This window comes from Stenella coeruleoalba (genome assembly GCF_951394435.1).
Source record: "Stenella coeruleoalba genome assembly, chromosome: 7".
Taxonomy (NCBI): domain Eukaryota; kingdom Metazoa; phylum Chordata; class Mammalia; order Artiodactyla; family Delphinidae; genus Stenella; species Stenella coeruleoalba.
The window spans coordinates 114,430,654-114,445,614 of NC_137153.1; the positions used below are offsets into that span (position 1 = coordinate 114,430,654).

Genomic DNA, 14,961 nt, shown 5'->3' on the forward strand with positions numbered 1-14,961 from the left:
TGCACGGCGGTGCCTGGGCTGCGCTGAGGAGTAGTGTCCTGGGCCTCCCAGAGCCACCTTGAGAGCGGGCTCTAGCCGAGGCTCCACGCTGTCCTCTCCTTGGACTCCTAGAAAGTGACCCCTGCAGCCTTCCTCTTTAGCAGACCTGACTGACGTGCATGCACAGGGCACCCAGGTGGAGGAGGAGGTTGGGGACGTGTAAGCGTGAGGAAGAATGGACAGGAGGAGGGAGGGCGGCAGCCACGGGACCCCCCAGGGGAGAGGGCCACAGGCGGGGCCATTTGGCCCAGGCCTTATCACAAGCATCACCCTAATGGAAATGCCCTTAGGTCTGGCCAGAGCTGAGAGAGACGGGACAAAACCCAAGCGAGACGCCAGGGAAGCCGGGAGCTGCCTGGGCCTCCGTCACTCAGGCTCTCAGAGGCCTGGGCCTGGCCTGGGGCCAGCCTGTTACTGTCTGGCTGGGAACAAGCTGGTGAGCGCAGCTTCAGATAAGGGGCATGGATCCCTCAGTCCCCTGGGGAAGGGCGTGCTGCGGGCTGAGCGGCCCGGACAATGAGGAGAAGAGTAGGTGGCTCTGAGGTTGCGGAATGAAAGATTTAGGAGCTGCCAAGGCTTGAGTGCAGAGGTGTTTAATTGCAGAAGTGTCTCTGGCTGAGTGATGTCCCCAGAGCAAAGAATCTGTTGGGCCAGAGCACAGAGGAAGGTTTTGTCTTCCAAGACCAGAACCTGCCCCCTAAGTTCTCAGAACAGGCCTGATAAGAGCTCTCTGCCGATTGGCTGAGAGTGACCATCTGCCTTTTCCTCATGTCCTGGTCCAACACCAGGAAAGGGCAGGGCCTCCCAGCCTCTCTCCAGGCTCTGCCCGCCCCTTCAGCTTCTGTAGCCAGGTGCTCAGTCTCGGCAGGGAATGCCTCACGTGGGGAGTGCAGTGGTCAGATGAGTCACAAGGAATCAGTTACTGACAATCAGTACCAACATTTGGGAAGGCTTTGCTTAAAAAAAAAAAAAAGGTAAATTATAGTGGATTCAGATTACCTCTGTAATAAAACCACCGCCATTCCCTCCATGCAGGTGTGCTTCCTTAAGTGGGAGGGAAAGGGGTTGGGTGCACGCAGGAGCCTTGGAATGCACACATTCCAGGCTGAATTATGCACGTGAAGAAGCAGGAGAGCCAAACTACTTGAGGTGCCAGGATTAGGGCCACGCCCCTGGGTCTTTGCACGGACTCATCTCCACTGGGGACCCACTAGTAACTCAATTGCCCAACTCCCAAGTCCACCCGGTAAACTCTTACAGATCCTTCACTCTTACGTCCCCACCTCCGTCCAACTTGTCCCTTCTACTGCAGGCAGACTCAGTCATGCCACCTTAATAGATGTAGTGCCTGTAGGCGGGCACTTAGCACCCCGTGGTGTTACCATAGTGACTGCACAGCCCATGATTTTCACTGCATTCCTGATTTCAGGTACTTTGTTATGTTGGTCCCATAAGTTCTCACACCATTCTGGAAATTTTGGCTTTGACAGGTGCTCTCTCTCAGAGAAATCCTTTGTCAGACCTGATGTGCTGATTTTAGGGTCTAGAACTGGTGGGCACTGGATAGGTCCCAATGCATTCATGAATCTGCCGTCTCCCCCAGACTAAGTTCCTGGAGGTTAGGACTGTCATTTTCACAAGCCCCCAAGTCCAGCACTGTGATTGGCAAAGCGTAGGGGCTCAGCTATTGTTGGCTGCCCCACATGATGTATATCACATGCCTGATTGCATTGAGTTTCCACGGCAACCCTGTGATGGTATGACTCTTCTCCCCATTTTATAGAGGAGAAAATTAAGGCTCAGAAGAGCTAAATAACTTTCTTATGAGCGAACAGCTAATAAGAGGTAGAGCTTGGGTGCAAACTTAGGTCTTTATTCCTACACTATGTATCCACCAGCTTAGTTCAAGCTCAGGAATGTCCTGGAATTGTTGAGTCAGAAACCAGAGATGCTTAAGCAAGAGGAGATCTGTTGCCTAACTGTTGAGGTCAGCCTGCCTCATGTCAGAATTATATCATTCAGCTGAGCATTCGGTGCCATGGGCACGTTTTACCCTCTGGGTGTTCTATCAGGATGTATTAGCACGCTCTGCCCTCTCTTTTGGAACTCCCTGTTTAAAATAGACATGTGTGCAGATGAACCAGTCATCAGCTGTAGAAAGCTAGAGCTAAAAATGGTCTGTTTTTTACATTTCAATCTCCTGTTTCAAGATGAAGAGACCAAGACCAAAGGAAACTCATAGCTACCATGTATTGAAACTTACCATGGGCCCAGAACTGTGCTAACCACATGTTGTGCAGTATTTCATTTAATCCTCAGGTAGGCACTATTTTAATCCATCCTCTATTAATAGGTGGGGAAACTGAGGCTCTGAGGGGCTCTGAGGGGCAAAGTGACTTGCCTAATGTCCCAGAGCTAATCAGTGGGGGAATCAGAATTTGAACCCAGGTCAGCCTGCTCCAGAGCACAAGTCCTCAACCTGCACACCCAGTAGAGGGCTTGGCTGCGACGAAAGATGCTCTGCCCTGCACCTGGCTACCCCCACAGACCTGCAGACAGCGCCACCCTTGTCTTTTGCGTGGGCCACCCTCGTGCACTCAGGTTCAGCCTTCTCTGGAATTAGCAAGAAACTGCTCTTCCCAGTACTGGTGGTTATTTTCAGAAGTGTGAAATAAATGTAAAACAGGATATTTTCAGTAAAAATATCTCTGACTTGAAGCAGATACATGGTTACTTTTTTGCAAAGACGAACGTAGTCCTCATATGACAGCCCATTTGTAAGGCACACAAGGTCCTGGTTGAATGAGAGACTGAGCTTCAGGGGGCTGGGCTCATGCTCCCCCCGGAGTGAGGATTCCCAGAGTCCTCGGGCACAGAGGAGTCAGCCCCAGCTTTAAAGTGAAAAGGCCTGAACTCAGACTCAGCCTGAGGATCCTAAGCCTGTGAGCAAGTCACTCATCCTCTCAGTTAACCTTCCATAAGGAGCTGCAGGGGTTAATGATGTAATAATACACATGAAAGCGCCCGGCGCCAGTATCTGGGTCAAGCTTCAAAACCTACCAGCAGCCCCATTCCTCCCGCATGATGATATTTTGAGAATTACCATATTTATTTAAGATGAAACATGTATTTAAGAGTGTATGGAATCATCACTGAAAATTCTAGATGCATCCGACGCTAGGAAATGTGTGGGCTTTAGAAAGTACTCCTTCCTCCCCCGCAGCCCCTCCCTACAGTGTGTTCATCATACTTCTGCTGTGATAACACTTTCTTTTCCTCTGGTCTGTTGTTTCTTCCGTGAGCATTTACTAAATGCCAGTTCTGTGCCAGGCACAGTACGAGAGCTTGCAGGAGAGACATCCTACCTGCCAACACAGAGCACCTCTTGCAGAGCCCAGAAGACTCAGGCCTGGGTTTTTTCCTATCAGAAGCCAGAAAACACTTGTCTTCTGAGATTCCCCTGTCTCCTGGTTCTACCTTGGAGCATCCACCTGAGGAATGTCCCCCTCTCACCCCACCGGCTCCTGCGGCTTGGCCCAAGGGACCGCTGGGGGATTGATTGTGCAGGCCTTTGGCCCGGCTTCAACTTGCCGCGGCTCTTCCCCCACTTGTGGTCACAGCCAAGGGAAGCCTGGTGCCCGGCCCTGAGGCCCAGATGTTGCAGGTTCCCGGAAGGACTTACCCGACGGCTTGTCTGTGGAGGATGGGAGGCTGGTGAGGGTGGGCATGGTGGGCAGAGGGGGCGGCAGCACCTTCAGGTTCTGGTCGCTCTGGATCTCGTTGGTGGAGATCTGGTTGATGATGCGGTTGTAGGGGGGCGGCTGGTAGGCGCGGGGCGGGGCGGCGGGGGGCGGCTGGGGCACGGGCCGGGCGGCGGGCACCCGCTGGCAGTGCTCCTCCAGCTGCGCGATGATCTCTGACTGGTTGTGGGCCAGTGTGGCCAGGTGCTGGTACTTGTGCTCCAGGTCCTTGTACTTGCTGGCCAGCTGCAGCATGTCAGCCGTCTGGTTGAGGATCCTGTTCTCCAGCTGGGAGAGCTCGAGCGCATTGTCCCGCTTGCGGATGATCTCGTGCAGGAGCTGCATGTAGAGCTGCGTGACCCGCGAGTTCATGTTGCGGCTTTCCTTGCGCAGCAGCTTCACCTCGCTCACGATGCCGCCGTCCACCTCCACGAGCTGCTGCAGCGTCTCGATCTGCCGCTTCTGCTTGAGCAGCTCGTTGTTGAGCAGCTCCAGCTCCTGCTTGTGCACCCGGTTCTCCAGGAGCACCTCGGGCTCCTTGGAGTTGACGCAGATGGCGCCTGTGACCCGCTGCTGGGGAACGATGAAGGTGTAGGTGCACTTGTCCGAGGACTCGCCGGCCCGCTTGTACCTGTTCAGGTAGATGAACTCGCTGGGCGAGCCCTCCTCTGTGCCCTCAAAGCCCTCCTTCTGGCCCACAGCTGCTCCCAGGGCGGCCAGCAGTCCCAGCCACCAGCACGTCACACACAGCGGCCTCATGGTCCTTGCAAAGTGGGGGTTCTTCTTTGAGAGCAGAGACTATGAAACCCTGGAAGTAAACAGAAGGGGAGACTCAGTGAGGGTCCTGTCACTGCCAGTGGCCTGTGCCATAAGGGAGCTCAGCCTTCTTATCGGGCAGATGTTTCCAAAAACACAGCTTCAGGAGGCAGCCCTTCCGGGAGCCACAGAAGGAGACAGGCAGGCCCGGCAGAGGTAGGAAGGAAACAGGAGGGGACTGGGCATCTGAAGGCAGCAGGCCGAGGCCCCGCCGCTCCTGGAGCCTGAGAACCACACGAGGGCAGCTTGAAGCTGGGAGGGGAGGAAGAGGAAGGGTTGTCCCATCTCCCTCCTCCTCTGCCTCACACTCCTCAGACCATTTAGCTTCCCCCTGGACGTGCCCTTTGTAACACCCATCACAGTTGAGATGAATCTGAATTCTGTGAGATCTCTTCATGGATCTGCGGTCCATAAAGGCCGGTGCTGTGTCTGTTTCCATCCTGTATCCCCAGGATGCTGCGCTAAGCAAGCTTTCTGCAATATTGGTTAAATGAATGATTTGCTAGACATAGTATGGATGTGTTCAGTTTGTAATGAACAGTGTCAATGGAAGGATGTGTGTAGCCATGTGGCTTTGGCCTGTGTGTTAGCCAAGCTACAGAGCCCAAACAGGAGCAAACAACTCTTCTAAATCCAGATATTTCCAGCAGCCAGTAACTGCACGGTCCCCATCACTGCAACACGGTTAAGCCAGGTGGGAGCAGAAAACAGACATGTGTCTCCAGATTTGTTTCAGTTCTATTCTGACCACTTGTTCCTTCCCCAGATATCCATTGAACATCTGTGGTATGCCAGACGGTGTGCCGGCTGCTGGAGATGCAGCTGCGAACAGGACAGAGCCAGCCCCTGCCCTCACGGGGCTTACCCATCGTTACACAGCCCCTAAGTGCCGTGAGGCAGAAGTAGTGTATGCAGTGGAAGGGTAGAACGGGGAACTGACCTAACCAGAGGGGTCAGGAAAGCTTCTCTGAGAAAGTGACCTTTATGCTGACCCTGGAGTGTTGAGTAGGAGTGAGTCAGGCCAAGAGGGAGGGGACATGCGTGCATAGATCGCTCCTCTCACCTACTCAAGGACGTGGCTCCAGCAGCTCTCCCCCAGCTCTCCGGCATGATCACATTTTTTCTACAGCCATGCTGTTATTTCTTTCAACTTAAAGAAAATCCTCTCTTGACCTCACATCCCTTGTCCAGCTACCGTTCCATTGCTGTGCTCCCCTTTTTAGCAAAACCCTCTGAAGAGTTGCCCACACCCACTGTTTCCAGAAAGTCTGTTTCCTCCTGTTCTCTCTTGAGCCCGTTCCCATCAGGCGTGGCCCCGTCCCCTCCATTCCAAGTGTCCTAGACAGGATCGTCAGGGGCCTCACTTGCCAGACCAAGTGGCCAGTTCCTGGTCCTCACTGATACGTTGCCTCTCAGCACCCGGGGGACATGGCAGATCACTCCCTCCTTGGACTTCCTTCCCCAAACACCACCCTTTCTTCCTGTCTCACTGGCTACTCCTCAGTCTCCTTTGCTGGTTCATCCCCAACCCTGTCCTGGGCGGGGAGGGGTTGGGCAGAGCTCAGTCCTCAGACGTCTTCTGTACCTTGGTGATCTCATCCGTTCTAGCCTGGGCCTCACCCTGAGTCCAGACTCATATATCCAACTGCCTCTTCGACATTTCTGCTCGACTACTGCTGCTGCCACTGCTACCGCGCATCTCAACCGTAACTCATCCGGAAATGAACTCCTGGGGTTACCCACATCTCCATCCCAGCCTGTTCATCCCAGTTTTTCCTGCGTTAGCAAGTGGCAACTCTGTTCTTCTGATTGCTCAGGCCAACAAACTTGAAGTCATCCTTGACTCCTTTCTTCCCGTCATACCCCACATCTAATTCACCACCAAATTATAATAGCAATATCCTGGGACTGTTCCCAGGATCCTACTGCTTCTCCCCACCTCCCCGGGTACAGCCCACCTTCACCTCTCGCCTGGACCTGACTGGTCTCCCTGCTCCTGCACTTGCCCATTACAGCATCTCCTCAGCCCAGCAGCCAGAGTGAACCTTGTAAAAAAGTCAAATCAGGTCACTCTTCTACTCAGAATCCTCTGGTGGCTCCTCGTCTTGGAGAAGAAGCTATGGGTCTCTAAGGCCCCCCGCTCTGGCCCCACTCCCTCCCTGACCTCATCTCGCACTTGCTCCAGCCATGCTGGCTTCCTGGGCGTTCCTTAAGCGCACCGATGGCGCGGGGCCTTTGCACTTGACCTGGCCTAGAACACTCTCGGCCCCTTCCGTGTTGCACCCCCCCCACCCCCCCCCCCACCGCTTTCAGGTCTTTGCTGAAATATCACCTTCCCAGTGAGGCCTTCCTGCTTATTTAAAATTGTGACCTCGCCACCTTCCCCCTCCAGAGTCCTTGTCACCATCAGGCATGTAGTGTCTCCCTTCCAACCCCCGAGAGAGGAAGCTCCATGAGGGCAGGGGGCTTGTCTGTTTTGGTCACTCCTCACCCATAGTGCCTAGCACAGGGCCTGGAATATGTAGGAGCTCAGTGAATATTTGTGGACTGAATGAAAAGACACAGCCACCAACAGTTGCCGTGAAGTGGGGAGTGCTACGAAAAGGGGTGTAGCAGGCGGGGCCGGGGAGCCCCAGGCAAGTGACTGCCTGAGGGCGTGGGCGTGTATTACATTTATTACTACCATCCCTAACATCCACTTAGTGAGTGCCCACTGTGTACCTGACCCTGCACTCAACATTTTGCAAGGGTTTTCTACTTTATTGAATTCTCACAATGGCTTCTTGGTAGATACTGTTGTTATTTCCGTTTTAGTTTTTTGTTGTTGTTATTTGGTTTTTGTTTGTATGTTTGTTTGGCCACCATGCGCAGCATGCGGGATGTTAGTTCCCCGACCAGGGATCGAACCCACACCCTGTGCAGTGGAAGCACAGAGTCTTAACCACTGGACCGCCAGGGAGGTCCCTCCATTTTGCAGATGAGGAAACTGAGACTCAGTGAGGCTAAGTGACTTGCCTAAAATCACACAGCTAGAAGGTGGCAGAACCAGGACTCAGCCCTGGCCTGATGTACTCAAACCTTCAAACTCTTAATGACTACACAGAAATGTTCTTAATCTGGTTTCTAGTAATAAAGTATTAGCATCATGACTTTCTGTTTTCACATTAATTTACCCTAAAATAACAACCATACCACAGAACCTGAAGGTTTTGTCTTCCCCAGACCCCTCTGGGGGCTTCTCTGGTCGGCAGCCTGGACAGCAGGAAGTTACAGAACAGACCCCGTGCTCTCCAGGGCCACGCTGAGCTGCTTGAATGAGGAAGCCCCAGCTTGGTTCTGAAGGCCAGCTCAGGCCTTTCAGGCCAGGCAGAGAAAGGTGTTTGGAGCCTCTGGTGTGGGTCGGACTATGAGGTTAGGGCTGCAGTGACGTTAGTGTAAACCTCACTGAGTTTGTGAGCGTTTGCCTAGTTTCCAGCGCACTTTTAGCTGCTCCTGTGCCGGCGGCCACACCCAACCCACACCAATGGGAAGGAGCTGCCCTCCTGGGCTGGGCGGGCCTGCCGGCACTGCCTTCCCACAGGCCGCTCACCTGCCTCTCCATGCTGCTGTGATGCTGATTGCGGATGCCGGCGAGGGCTCCACCTTGGCCAAGTTACTGCCACAGGACCAGGAAGGCAACTTGGCTTCAGGCCTCGAGACCTGGCATGGTGGCACTGTTTACCACTGAGTTCTGTCCCTTCCCAAGTGTGGGCTCTCACAGCTTCCCAGGCAAAGTTCTGTGCCCTTGGGCTTGAGATCCTGAAGGTTGAGCCTCTTCTGTGAAGTGGGGTGATCCAACCCACCTTGCACAGTAGCTAAGGACTGTGGAAGTGCTTCCGAAACCAGAGGTGGGGATGGCATGATAGCAGCATGAGAGCACCAGCAAAGCCGACTGGCGGCGAGGAGTGCTGACCACATTCCGGCAGTGTGTCCAGCACGTGTACCATCTCCTTGATCCTACCATCCCCCCCGAGGAGATACCAGGACTAACTCTCCCATTTGACAGCCGAGGGCCTTGTTCCATGTCACAGAGCTGGGCCTGCCCAGGAGTTCTGTCTAGCCTCACCTCCCACCCTGAAGGAGTCCGCTGGTTGGACTGGTCCTGGCTGTCATGGGGTCCCTAGCATCTCACACAGCGCTGGGCACAGAGCGGGGAGGCACCAGACGTGCAAACGCAGTCAGAAACTGTGCAATCTTTAAAGAGCATTTCTTGTAGCTGTTCAATTAAAAAGAGAACGAAACTTGACGGTTAACACTCGTACAGCTTTTTAGGTTCACAAGGCCCTATACATACACATTATCTATGTAATCACCACGACCTTCAGAGCCGGTTAGTAGTATTATGCCCATTTTGAGGGTGAGGAAACTGAAGCTCAAGAGGGTGTCAGGTAACGTGCTCAAGGTTGCATTGCTGCTGGTGGGACCAGTCATGAAGCCGCATGATTTTGGGTCTTACTGTCACATTTCTGTGGGGTCTGGGCTTGGCGGGAGTGACTTGGAGCCAATCGGGTTACAAGAAGGAAGGGAAGGAACAGGGCACTGTGCTAGGTGCCTGACATACACTGTCCCAGGGAATCCAGCAAGGTTGGTATTCCCCCCAGTTTATAAATGGGGGCACCAAAACCCAGACAGGCTAAGTAACTTGCCCAGGAGCACATGGCAGACAAGAGCCAGAGCTGACTAGAGCTGGGGTCAGCCTGACACCAAGGGCTGTGCTCTTTGTGCTGCCTTTGGCCTTGGCGTAATTTATTTTCCTTAAAGGTCAACCCCCTCCTCAGTTTTTTGCAAGTTTGGCAGTTCTTAATGGACAGTAATGAGTTTGTTTACTTTTGCGCTCTTGATATTTATTCAACTAATTGCATCCCAAGAGAAATAACTCCCCAGCATTCCAGCCATCTTAGGCCTGGAGAAGAACTCAACTCCAATCAAAGAGGTGCTCCTCAGTTTCTTCCTATGACCAACAAAGAAAAGCAAATCCAACTGTTTTCCTTGGCTTCAAAGTGAAAATAAAAATGATTCTTGAAATTGCTTTTCCACATTGTATTGTGAGGAGTTTCCATTATGCACGGGTTTCCCTCCCCACAACTGGGGCTGGTGCGACTGAGCCACATGACGGGCTCTGCACACTGGGAGGCCACCTCCTCAGGGTCTGGGTCCCACCCAGCCTCCGGTGGGCAGCTCTAGGTGTCCCTGTTTGGCCTGCTGTGGTGGGACCCCACATCGCCTGTCCATGTCCCTCTCAGCACTGCAGCCCCGCAGCCCAGGTGAGGGGCCACTTTGTGGGAAGAATCGTTTCCATAAGACAGAGCTGTGTGTCCTGCCCTGTGGCAGAAGCTGCTTTCCCGGGGTCATCTTGTGAGTTCTCACCCCAAAGGGTAGGAATAAGAAAATTTCAAATACTGAAAAAAATAGTACTACAACCAATTATCACCATGATTCAAGCACTTTATAAACATTATCTCATTTCATCCTCCCAACAGCCCTGGGAGGGAAGCCGTTATTTCAGGGTTGCCGTGCGTGGTGGCCCAGGTTGTGCACTATGCAACCCTAGGGAGCACAAGTCACATTCACAGTCTTTGTAGTTTTGTATATTTAAATCACAGCAATATTCTAATTCCCACAAAGACGCTTTTAAGGCTAACGGCAGAGCTGACAGTTGTCCCCATGGCAGGTGAGCAAACTATTGAGATTCAAAGTCCATGAGTCATTTTGCCCAAAGTTACCAGCTTAACTAAGTAGCAGTTGGTAACAGAACCCCAAGATATATACCATGCTGCATGTATGGAAGTGACAGGAAAACTCAAAGGAGATTGTTCTCTGACAACTGCCCCCACTCCAAAGCAGGGGGAGAACAGGAGAGCTCTTGCAACCCCCGGGACTGCTGGCCCTGAATTAAATCCAGCTCCCAGGATGGTGTTTCATGATTAGTCCACGTTGTAGTCCTATCTGGGGGCTCACAGAACCCATCCCTCCCTCCCCAGCCAGCCCTGCCCCATCATTCTGTGATCACAGATGAAAGCCAGGTATGAGTCCAGGCCAGAGGCACTGCAGGAGGCCTGGGCCCCTTTCAAGGCAGCAAGGGAATCTGGAACTGCCACCTGGCCCCAGTGTGCCCGACGGGCCCCTGACAGGAAGCTAGGAACTTGAGCTGCACTTGAGTGAGTTTGATGGAACCGAGCATGAATCGTGATGTTAAACCAACATTGGGACAGAAAGAAAAAATCAAAACTTTGAAGTTGACAGTTTTTCCTGCTAAAGCTGGTTGAGATGTATGATGTGCAGTTAGGTAGAACCAAACCAACTGGTAATCCAGGCTGAGGGAGGGATCCAGATAAAGGAAAATTCCAGAAGAAATGGCCCTAGAGGGCCCAGCTGACCACATGACCAATAGGATAGATAATAACAGCTACCATTTGTTTGTTGTGAACTTACTATGTGCTCAGCCATGCTCTATCTCATTGGTGCTTACAACCCTATGAATAGGGGACCATGCATGCTGGTTGGCCCCAGTTAAGACCTATTATCTTATTAATTATTGACAGCACCCTGTTTTATTCTCAAAAGTGTCCTGATTGAGTAACAAACTATTTGGTCTCCTTACCTAGGAGAAAGGTATTATTATCTGTATTTGCAGTAGAGGAAACCCAGGTCCAGAAAGGTTAGGTCACTTGCCTAAGGTCCCTTGGAGTAAATATCGGGACTGGGATTCAGCTGTCGACTGCAAGGTCCATGTCCTCACCTCCATCAAGAGAATCTCTCCAACCAGTATGAGTAAAAGGTGCCTGTCTGTTTGCTCAATGGCCAAGATGCAGGTTACTTCTTAGTCACTCTTGACTGACAAAGTAGAAATAGCTTTCGGGTCAGCACAAAGGTGAGTCTTGTTGGATGCTAGAAACAGTTCTTGATTATCCAGGTGGTGAGACCCCAAAATGGGCATCTAGGGTGAGCAGTGGTGTCCTCACCTTAGAAACCCGGGAGAAGGAACTGTGCATCACTTGTCCTGGTGATTCACCGCCAGCCTGGAGGCCAGGGAGGGAATAGCCACATCTCCAACTGCCATCCCTTCCCAGCCTAGGATTCTGTGAATCATCCCCACCGAAAGTCAGTGTGGGTACCCAGGGAGTCTGGAGCTGATTCCCAGACCCTGCCTGTTCAACTCTAATAAGACCTTCGAATGAGCCGTTTGTCCAGCCAGCCAGCCTTCCATCCACTTAGCCTTCCCAGCCAGCCCGCCATTGTGTATTGCTGCATCCTGGGTCCAGCCCTGTCGTGGGTTCTGGGAACACAGGCGTGAACCAGAGCAGCAGGTAGGTAGGATCAGACGGATTTGCCTGGAAGAGTGGCAGTGGAGGGTCAAATCTGCCTGATGCTCCTGCCACTGGTGTGTTGCTGGCTCCAGGGCAGGGCTGAGTTCATGGAGGAGGTGGGTTGTGGTCATACTATGAGCTCATGGGGCAAGAGGGGATGTGGTTAGGCGGCGGGAGCTCGTTGCCTTTGCCAGGGGGACGAGGGTGCTGCTGTTCCTTTTCCGCGGTACATTATTTGGGAACCATTTTGAGGTGGTCCCAAAGCCTGTGCACTGAGCCCTCTGTGCCAGGAGGCTCAGCCAACAGAGCAGAGGCAGGAGAGTCTGCAGAAGCCATTTCAGAGCCCGGCTCCTGCGTTGGCTGCTGCATTTCCGGCAGTGCCTCCTGTGCTCTGGAGCCCTGGAACTGGGGGAGCCTCAGACGGGAGAGAACAGCTAGGGACTGGGTGGACAGCACTGTCCCAGGGCAGCTTCCTGGGAAATCCGGACCTTGCCTGGAGCTGCTCTTCTGAGCCAGGCTGAGTGGTTGGCACCATGGCCACCTCGGCCTGTTGGCAGGGCCTATCCCCTGAGCACTGGGACAACCATTTTGTGCCTACCTCACTGATCCCAGCAATTCTGTAAGGCAGGGGCTATGATTATCCCCATTTCACAGATGAAGAAACAGAGGTAAGGATGAAGTCTTGCCCAGGCCTCAGAGCTACCAAGTGGTGGAGCTAGGCTTGGAACCAGGTTTGTGGATTCCATAGCCAGCCTTCTTACCCACACAGTCCTTCCTGGCCTCCCTGCCCTCAGCCGCTCTCTCCTCTGCACTCTGCACTGCTTGCAGCTCCAGGCCTATCTCTCTAAAACACACATCTGGTCTTGTCAGTGTCCTGCTGAAAGATAGAGCCTGTGTTGTCATGCCTCCCTGCATCTGCACGTGCTGTTCTTTTTGCCTCGTCACCTTCCCTGTGTCCTGCCTGAGGCACGCTTGCCTTCCTTGCTCAGTTGACCTTCTCAGTGAAGCTGGCTGTTCACAGGGAGGGCCCCCTCCCTTCTCCCTCCTCCAGCTCCCAGAAGCAGCTGGGGCTGCTTCCATCACAGCCCCCAAGATACAGCATGTCTGGTTCTCTACCCCAGACTGCAAGCTTCTTAAAAGCAGGGTCAGGGCGGTTCCCCCTCTGAATACCCAATAGCCAGGATGGCACCTGGGTTACTAAATAGGAATTCAAGGACTTCATTCATTGAACATATTTCCTGAGCATTTCCTCTGTGCCAGCCACTGTGCTGGGGGCTGGAGATAGAGCAGGAGCAAGGTAGGTGCCTGCCCTCCGGGGGCCACAGTGTCTGGGTCTGAGGCTCCCTCCCTCCCTCCTTCCTTCCCTCCTTCGTTCATTCATTCAGATCCTTTCTCTCCCTGTCCTTAGTGGGTATTGGAGGTCCAGCAGTGACTGAGAGATCCCACCTTTCCCTCATGGGGGCTGGGGTGGGTCCATCTTGGGCAGGACTTTGGTCGTTCCTGGAGCTGGGTGGGTCCTCAGAGTTCATTCTGGGCTTTTCTGAGGTGGTCTTGGGCATGCCTTTCTGGAGGACTAGGCAGCAGCGGGAGGCTGAGGCTCTGGGGCTGCTGGCCCTAAGACAGGCTGGTTTCACCAGAGAATCCACCTAACACAATAGCTTGATTGTGAGAGGCCTGGCTCCCCCCACTCAGCACGTTAACATGTCTGTGATCAGAATGTGTCTTAAAACTGATGTGTACGTGGAACGGGACACTGTAACATTTTAACTCCCCTCCCAAGGCTGTTATTAAGTCAGTCATACGGCTTATGGTCGTTGTGTCGGAATGTGGTTTTGTCATAGAAACTACCCTCAGAATGTGGTTCTGATGTGACCCATCTATCACCACAAACTCCTAGCTGCTAGTGGCTGAATAACCCTTCTATTTGGGGTGTTTCATATAAATTCGCAGAAAAGAAATGCTATTCAATGGATTGATTCATTCTTGAGATTCCCGCAGTGTGTTTGTCCGGGATGGCAGTGGGCTGGGGTGGAATGGGCCCAGATCTGGACTTGGATCCTTGCTTTTTGGCCCGCTAGTGGAGGGACCTTGGCAGAGGTGCTGCACCCGCTGACCCTCAGTTCCCTCTTCTGTAAAATGGGGACAGCGCCACGCATCTCACGGTTCCCTCTTAGCGCCACACGCCTCCTCCTTACAGGTCTCCCACCGTTGTGCGTTTGTGTGATTATTAGATTCACCTTCTCCCTCTTCCCACTGGGCTGTGGGCGTCGTGAAGCAGAACGCCTCCGCTATCTGACTGCTGTCAATTGAGACCAGTTTGGACAAAGTGGGCTGTGACTCAGAGAGGCCAGAAGCTGAATGTACTTGCCTTGGGCGGGGCTGCTGCCTGTTCTGTTTGTTCTGCTGTAGCTGCCAGTTGAGGCTCCCGGATCTCTTCTCCAGAATTGCTCAAGTGTGGCCGGTGTAGGCCTTGAAGACCTGAGCTCAGGTTCTGCAGCCCTTGGAGTCTCCAAGTTAGGAACGTGGGAAACACACCAGTGGTATCTCAGGCACATAGATGACTGCTGGCCCGAGGCTCTGCCCCACTGAGCTGGTGCAGAGTTCCATGGAGCTGCCGGGGGCGGCAGCCGTACAGAGCACCAGCTGCGCAGGGTTCTGAGCTAAGACAGCCTGGCTTGGAATCCAGTTCCACCTCTCATTGACTGCGCTACCGCAGGCGTGCTGTGTAGCTGTGCTGAGCCTTGGTTGTAAGAGGGGTGGCGACGAGGCCTGTACTGTCTCAGAGGTAGGCTTCTATGACATGAGCGGGTAAGCACGTGGCTTTCAGATGGGATGGTGCAGCGTCTCTAGGACACCAACCGAAACAGACTTGACTGCGAGACACCTTGAACAGGGCATTGGAGTGAGGCAGGGAAAGGCGTGGACTTTGGAGCCATACTGACCAGCGTTCACATCCCACAGAATCACCAGCGGTGTGACCTTGGGCAGGTTGCTTAACTTCTCTGAGCCTTTGTTTTCTC

General features: G+C 53.2%; 2 protein-coding genes across 10 annotated transcripts in view; one reads left to right on the forward strand and one right to left on the reverse strand.

Moving 5' to 3' along the window:
* The window catches only part of RALGPS1 (Ral GEF with PH domain and SH3 binding motif 1), a 284,151-nt gene that overhangs the window by 173,048 nt on the left and 96,142 nt on the right, over positions 1–14,961 (forward strand). The gene's annotated exons all lie outside the window — the stretch shown is intronic.
* ANGPTL2 (angiopoietin like 2) overlaps positions 1–14,961 on the reverse strand; it is a 34,005-nt gene that overhangs the window by 15,973 nt on the left and 3,071 nt on the right. For both annotated transcript variants that reach the window (XM_079927697.1, XM_079927696.1), the window contains exon 2: positions 3,722–4,587. In XM_079927697.1, coding sequence (XP_079783823.1) covers positions 3,722–4,538 — 817 coding nt within the window. In that variant the 5' untranslated portion in view covers positions 4,539–4,587. The remainder of the gene's footprint in view (positions 1–3,721; positions 4,588–14,961) is intronic.